This window comes from Melanotaenia boesemani, chromosome 9, assembly GCF_017639745.1.
Source record: "Melanotaenia boesemani isolate fMelBoe1 chromosome 9, fMelBoe1.pri, whole genome shotgun sequence".
Taxonomy (NCBI): Eukaryota; Metazoa; Chordata; class Actinopteri; order Atheriniformes; family Melanotaeniidae; genus Melanotaenia; species Melanotaenia boesemani.
This window is the reverse complement of record NC_055690.1, coordinates 25,865,941-25,873,538: the sequence shown is the minus strand read 5'-3', so window position 1 is coordinate 25,873,538 and position 7,598 is coordinate 25,865,941. Positions and strand designations below refer to the sequence as shown.

The 7,598-nt window shown below is 39.9% G+C and overlaps 1 protein-coding gene across 1 annotated transcript; it reads left to right on the top strand.

The window, feature by feature from the left end:
- The first annotated feature begins 4,108 nt into the window (after positions 1-4,108).
- LOC121645808 (zinc finger MYM-type protein 1-like) lies at positions 4,109-4,757 on the top strand. Its single transcript, XM_041994521.1, has 2 exons — positions 4,109-4,655; positions 4,687-4,757. Coding segments are annotated over exons 1-2 (531 nt in total). The 5' UTR covers positions 4,109-4,126; the 3' UTR covers positions 4,689-4,757.
- Positions 4,758-7,598: the final 2,841 nt, after the last annotated feature.

The window sequence follows — 7,598 nt, the reverse complement described above, 5'->3', positions numbered from 1 at the left end:
AGCAACCTTTGGTATGCACTGGAAAGGACTGCTGCTGACTGTTATGCCACCCTTCTAAAAGTCTGAGGCCATTGCTCTTAACATAGGTGAGGGAGACACACTGAATTAATTCAGGTATCTTGTGGTCCTATTAACAGCTGGTAAGCAGCACCATAAGAAAAATTCTAAATCATGTTAGTGGTAGCCTATCATTGCAGTATTGCTGGCTTTGCATTAGACTGTGGTGGTACAAAAAAGACCTAGGGTATAAAACAGAGCTATTAATTTCCTGTTCAATTTTCATTCTAGCTATCTTCAATCACATATGTGCAGCTCTGAGTAAGAAATCAAAGGGTGAAACTGTGGCTAAATTGGATCAAGATTAGGTTTTTCCTTCAGGGTGAGTGCTGACTTAGGGCAACACCTACCTCACACTGAGAATCCCATACTTTGGTTGGAATACAAGCAACCATGAAAGCTGATAGTTTCTTTGTGAAGGGCTCTGGAGAAGAATTATAGGATCCTTGAAGGAGGTTCATGAATTGCATGAAAGAAATGAATCAAGTTCTAACATTCATTCTCTTAATGCCCCATTTCTAATGTAGAATTCTCGCTTGCCCTTCATTTAGCATTTCCCACCTGTGCTTGGAACAGTGGCTCATCCTTGTTTCTTCTAACATATATGTTTGATATTTGTCTTTTATCTGGTCTTATGAAAGCAGTACACTGCATCGGAAAGAGAAACTTTGAAAGTGGATGCCCACAGCCAATGATAGGGCACATTCAGATCAAAGCCATTTATGAACTGTTACTGTCTCTGTGGATCCAGTAGATTGACAGATAATGTGTATCTGCATTGCCCTTAAAGCACAGACACACTTATCATTCTCTTTCTTCCCCTGTTTTGCTAAATCTCAAAGACAAAGTATACACATACGTTTGCATTTCATTTCCCCTTCAAGCTTCAAAGCAGGACCTGGAGTGACGATGAGGACAAGGATTAATCAGAGAAATCATGAGAAAACTGGATTACACACCCAGTTACCACTCCTGCTGCTCCAGGGGCAAAGGGATCTGTTGCTGTGTACTTGAAGGAGCATATGCAAACAGATGTATGCCTGTGTACCTGCATGTGGATTTGGAGATTTTTGTGTAAAAAGTTCACTGGTTAAACACAACCTAATATTTAAGGACAAAACTGGGACAACCACTGAAGGTAAACCACATCAAATAGTCAAAGTAAAGTTTTGAAAATGACTTTTTCTCTCCACAAAACTTTGTTGGCATGGAGAAGACTTTTAAAAAGCTTACATAGCATTTTTTTTAATCAAGTTGCCTGCGGTTTGTATGGCTGTGAGAGGGATGATCAAGAATCCACTGAGAACTTGACAGAAGAAAAAAAAAAAAAAAAGTTTTCATCCACAATGCAGATCAGTTGGAAAAATTGCAACGTAACTGACTGATTAACAGAGGATGAATCTGCAGCAATCTTATTTGGTGAGTCAACTGGCTCTTCAGCTTGGTGCAGCGATGACGTGTATGAAGGAAGGCCATAAGATAAGCCAGGAGGAGAGACAGGAGGTGATAAATGCTTTTAGCTTATTGAACTTATGCACAGATTTCTTTTTAACATATGTTTAAGAAACATGTATCATTTGCAACTTAATGGTAAATTTAGAGTATGCAATTCAAACTTTGTAAAAAAAAAAAATAATAATATGAACTCTTTATATGATTAGATTTCTTATGCTGCTGGGAAAATATGGTGAGCAGTTAATGCATTAAGACAAAGATCTTTGGTTAATGATGATTAGAACAGTGGTACAGAAGCTTGTTACTAAGACGGATGATAGGCCAGGTAATTTTGGACAAAAAGAAAATAAAAAGCTAAAGAATGAGGCAAGGAGGGATGCAGAAAAAAACATTTCTATAAGCAGGTGCCAACAAGATAGAAATATGAGAAAATCAAACGAAAACGTATGCAGAAATGGTAACATGAAAGCTGAAAGGTGTTAATAAGGGATAAATGCACCTTGTGGTTTGTCTAATTTACTTTCTATTTTAATCTACCTCAGTAATTTAAAATGTTAGTTAATTTTTCCAATGTGTTTTTCCGATACGTTTGCATATTTCACATTATATTTCATGGAACAAATATTATACACCTTAGTTTGGAAATATTAAAATACTAACTTGACATCTGCATTTTTGTAAAAATATCTAGAGACTACAATAAACCAAAAGTAGTTGCAAAACTGAATCAAAAGCTGTTTAATTGATGCATCTGGGATAATCTTTTTTTTTTTCTTTTTTTTTTTTTTTTTTTGTAATTTTGCCAAGTGAAATGGTTGCAGTTGGTCCCAAATGTGAGTTTTGCTACTTTAACCTAAAATATACATTTAATGGAACTTTAAGTGGACATCAAAACGCATTCTTCACATGAAAAAGGAAAACAAATTTGTAAGAGAGATCAATACTTTGATCAATTCTGAGAAAAAAGGAAGGAACAAAAGAAAGCACTATTGATCTCTGTAAAATAAAAGACTTAAATATCTAAGAAAGACGGTGATGGTGACAGACTAGATATCCTGTTCATCGTAAGGAAAAACATATATAGCCTTACGACATCCAGAAAGGTGAGAAACACTCCATGAGGCAGAATTGTCATTATCCAAGTCTACCATAGAGAAAACACTTCATGAGAGTGAATACAGCAAATACACAACAGGGTGCAAACTTTCAGTCTCACAAGATCACAAAGGTTAGAATGGACTCTGTCAAAGAACCAAAACAATTCAGAAACAGCAGTCTTTGATCAAACTTCCGGACATTAGGAGTTATTTAAAAGTAATTCAATGGAAAAGCTCAAGTCCCAAAAACATATTTTCAAACTGTGATTGAGTTATTAATCATGGTAATAGTAGTGGTGGGCCGTCAGGGCCAGCAAGGCCTTCTCTGCTGGCCTAAGCATACTCAGGAAATAAATAAATAATAATAATTAAATAATTAATTAATAAATAAATACATTAATTATTTAATTATTTAATAATATACATATATACAAATTTTATCTCTTGTCTATTTTCATAGTATATCCATATACTTGGTTGAGCTGCTTCCAGTGTTGTGTATATTACAGTAGAGGTTTTTATCCAATCATATTTAGGCTAGCTTGTGTTGTCAGGCTCTACTAAATCTGCCTAAGGCCTTCAGAATCAACAGAGCAGGCTCCTGTGTGCTGTAATTGAACGGACACATTAAGTTGCAATAGCCAATCAGATCTCGAGTCAGCAACACCAAGGCCAGCTAGAAGGTCTCACGTTGAATTGGACATGAACATGTCCTGTTATTGGATAAGCACTTGTGAGAACCTAAAAGGCGGCAGTTTACAAAATTTCAGAACTAAACCCAGAGATCCGATTGCTAACAGCTAACAGCTATAGCTATATCTTTTAATCCACGATGGCTGAAGGAGGAGAAGAGATAGATCTGTTTGCAGATATACTTGCAACGCCATTTTCAAGACGGACCTTTCAGGAAAAGCTGGATCTTGTGAGAAGAGGTCGCCCAACCCCCGAGCTAGCTAGTCTGTCCCAGCAGGGAAAAGGGTTTGTGCGCCATTTCCAGACAAGCAACTATGAACGGTATCCGTGGCTCACAGCGTCTGAAAAACGCTGTAAACTGTACTGCTGGGAATGCCTGTTGCTTGCAACTGACCGATTTGGTGTTTGGAGCTACTCTGGATTTGCCAACCTAAGTTGTTTCACCAAGGCAGCAACGAGACACCAAAGCACAGCTGGGCACCTACAGGCTACGGTGCTTGTAAAAACATTTGGGGACACCCGAGTGGATCTACAGCTCAGCAAACAGGCACGGAGGGAAACGGAGCTCCACAATGAAAGGGTAAAGAAAAATAGGGAGATATTAAAAAGACTGATGGATTGTGTCATGTTTTTAGGTAAACAGGAACTTTCATTTAGGGGACAAGATGAAGGCTCAGTCCTTAAATAGAGGCAACTATGTGGAGCTTCTTTCGTTTCTGGCTGAACATGACACAGACTTGCACTACCACCTGTCTACTAACAGGGTATTTACTGGGACATCAGGAAATATACAAAACAACCTAATTCATGCTATTGCTGAAGTGATGGCAGAGGAGATCAAAATGGAGATCAAGAGAGCCCCTTTTGTCGCTGTCATGGTGGACGAAACCACAGACGTGGCTAACATGGCACAGCTCTCACTTGTCCTGCGCTATGTGACGGCCACAGGTGTCAAGGAGTGTTTTGTCAAGTTTGTGGATGTGACCAGTGGCAGGCGAGCTGATGACCTTGCTGCTCTTATTTTTCATTTCTTTGAGGAATATGAATGTTCTCTGGACAAAGTTGTGGCACAGTGTTACGATGGTGCAGCGGTAATGGCCTCTGGACTCAATGGGGTGCAGGCTAAAGTAAAGGAGAAGGTACCTATGGCCTTATTCATTCACTGTTATGCACATCGTCTTAATCTAGTACTGACTCAAGGGGTCTCAAAGCTGAAAGAGTGCAAGGTCTTTTTTGCCAACCTGAGCGGCCTCGCTGCATTCTTCTCCAGATCTCCAAAGCGCACTCAACTACTGGATGACTTGTGTAAGCAGCGTCTTCCTCACGTCGCGCCGACACAGTGGCAATACACATCACGTTTGGTGAATATGGTCTATGAGAAGAGAGCTGTGCTAAAGGAGTTGTTTGATCACATATTGGAACACCATGATGAGTATGATCAGGACACTGTGCTTTGTGCAGAAAAGTTTATTGCACGTCTGGATGATTTTGAGTTTTGTTTTTTGCTCAACACATTCAATGGGATATTTGAGTATGCTGATGTGCTTTTTGGAGTACTGCAGAAAAAATCGCTGGATGTACAGTTCTGCATGGCAAAGGTGAAGGAGTTTTGTGACACAGTTGAGCGAGCGAGGGGCAGATTCTGTGAGATATACAAAGAAACAGTGCGCATCTCAAGTGCTCCAAGAGTGCGCAGAGGCCAGGGCGCAGCACAAGGCGACCTGCGTGCGCACTACCAACAACTCCACGACAGCAATCTGGACAACATTCTTTCCCAGATACGGAATCGATTTCAGGACCACAAAATGCTGATGTTTCTCTCCCTTCTCGACGTCCAGCACTTTCAGACATACAGGAAAAAATTCCCCCAAACGGCCTTCTCCAGCTTAACACAGAGCCACGGTATACTGTTTGATCTTCCCCAACTTAAAACAGAACTGACTGTAATGTATGCCATGGCTGATTTTGAAGGGAAAAGTCCCGCTGATCTCCATGATTTTCGTTGGAGCAAGAATCTGACTGAGAGTATGGGGCAACTTTATGCACTGGCCTGTTTGGCTGTGACTATCCCTGTGTCCACTGCTTCTGTTGAGCGGCCATTAAAGCGCATTAAAACTTATGCCAGAAATACGACCGGGCAGACACGGTTTTCAGCGTTTCAGCGTCCATAGAAAAGGACTTATTAATGGAACTGAAACTCACAGATAAACTGTACAACAGAGCCATTGGAGTCTCCTTGAGAAAGGAAAGGAGGATGGATTTTATTTTCAAATAAACAGGCACTGTGGAGGAGATTGCTTTTGGTGAGTGCAAGCGTTTTATTTTATTTTATCTCTTAAAATTGCTTTTTATTTTGGAGTTTTGACAATATCCGTGATCTTAGTTTCCCACTCTTAATTGTGAATGTGTGCTTGTTGGTTGAAAACATACACTATCATTACCAAGGGCCTGGACACAAATTTGCCGTGGGCCTCTGCCTATTTCCATACGTGCATGTAAATGGTTCAGGGTCCGAGTAGCACCATGGACAGCGCTGTGTGCCTTGTAAACACTGCGCGCATCACACACACTGTAAATAGTGCGCACATCACACACAAGGCGCTGTCCATGGTGCTACTCGGACCCTGAACCATCTACATATCAGCAATCTGACACTCTCGGGATTAGTTCCTGGCTGCCACCACTGCATCCTCTGCTGCCGATGTGATAGGACCTAGCTCAGACTGGCGTGGCTCGGCCTCGGCCACCCGGCTGCTGCCCTTCGTAGTACTGTTACAGATATTGTCAGTAGGAGGCAGTGTTTCTCAACCACTATCAGACGTCTCCGGTGCAGTTGAGCTTGAAATTAGCATCCCGCTGATCGACTGATCAGTTAAGTGTAGTACTACTGCCACCGCTGTTATGAATAGGCTTAAAAAGTGTGCTTCTGTACGTATTCTCGAGCCATGGTGTCATATAGATGTTATTATGAGGTGCATAAATGTAGGCTGGACTAAGTGACACGACATTGAAGGCGTAGGTGTGATATGCACGGCCTGCCACTGGGTAATAGTAATAGTAACTAAGTAAAAAACACAAAGAAATCATTGTTTCCTTGGCACATGTTATTTTGTCGGGTGACTGACTCAAAGCTGGCAGGCAGTTCAGAGAGAGAAAGAAATGATACGAGGAGAGGATAATGAGCTTTAGTTCTCAAAGTTGAGACTCGGGCTACATAATTAATTTAAAATAACTAAAAAGTCATAACGTGGAATACTGTGTTTACCTGACCTTCGCACTAAAATAGGCATTTTTCTTTGGTACAGACATCTGCAAGAGATCACAATATTTTTAATATGTCTTTAAATGTTGACTAATAATTAAGTAAAAATGAAGATTCCCTTTAACATCACAAATCCTATGCAAATTCAATGAGTCAAAGTGATCACATATAAACTTCCAGCTTCAAAATGATTACAGCTATAAAGATCATGATGTACTATGTAGCAATGGTTTCTAACAGTTTACAAATCTAACTGATAAAGGGCATATTTTCCTTAATGATTTCATTAAGTTGATTATTGTAAGTAGTGTGTGATTAAAGCACACACACACACGCACACACACACACACACACACACACACACACACACACACACACACATATATATATATATAAATATATATATATATACATATATGTTATAGAGAAATTTGTATTCATACAGCAATTTTTTTGCAAAATTTAGAGAAAAACAGAGGTTTTTCTGAATCTTTTTTTAATTTTTTATGTATTCAAACAAAGGAAATTCATGTGTTTTTAGTGCTACCATATATCTGCTTGCTTAAGGTAAATTTATTGGTCTATATGACATTCGGTTCCCACACTGTGCTATAGGGCACCTTATACGTTGCTTTCATTCATCTCAGAAATATCCAGTTTGTTCCAAGAAAGTCTGGGTAGTTGTCTGCGGTAGTTGAACTAATATCCAAAAATGTCTTTAGTATGTCCTCCCCCAATTCTGCTGCTTCTAATGATCAAAACTATGCAGCACAGCTTTGTGGGGACTCACTTGTTTCACTTCAATCATCCAACAACACTGCAGTGGCACCAGAATTTGGAGTTACAGCAAGGTCAGCAATAAGTTCTCTCTTATCTCAGCTTCCTGTCCCAAGATGACCTTTGTCTGCTCTGCTCCCTAATTTAATTTTTTTGAAGCACTCATTTTTTGCTGCCCTCTCCATGCACTTTTCTGTTTGACCCATTTTGATATGAGCAGCACAGCCCTTCAGTGAGACAAACATGCACGTCTATGC

Bases quoted from the DNA above. Each gene is read 5' to 3' on its own strand.
- LOC121645808 (XM_041994521.1), top strand. From the start codon at position 4,127: ATGGCAGAGGAGATCAAAATGGAGATCAAGAGAGCCCCTTTTGTCGCT.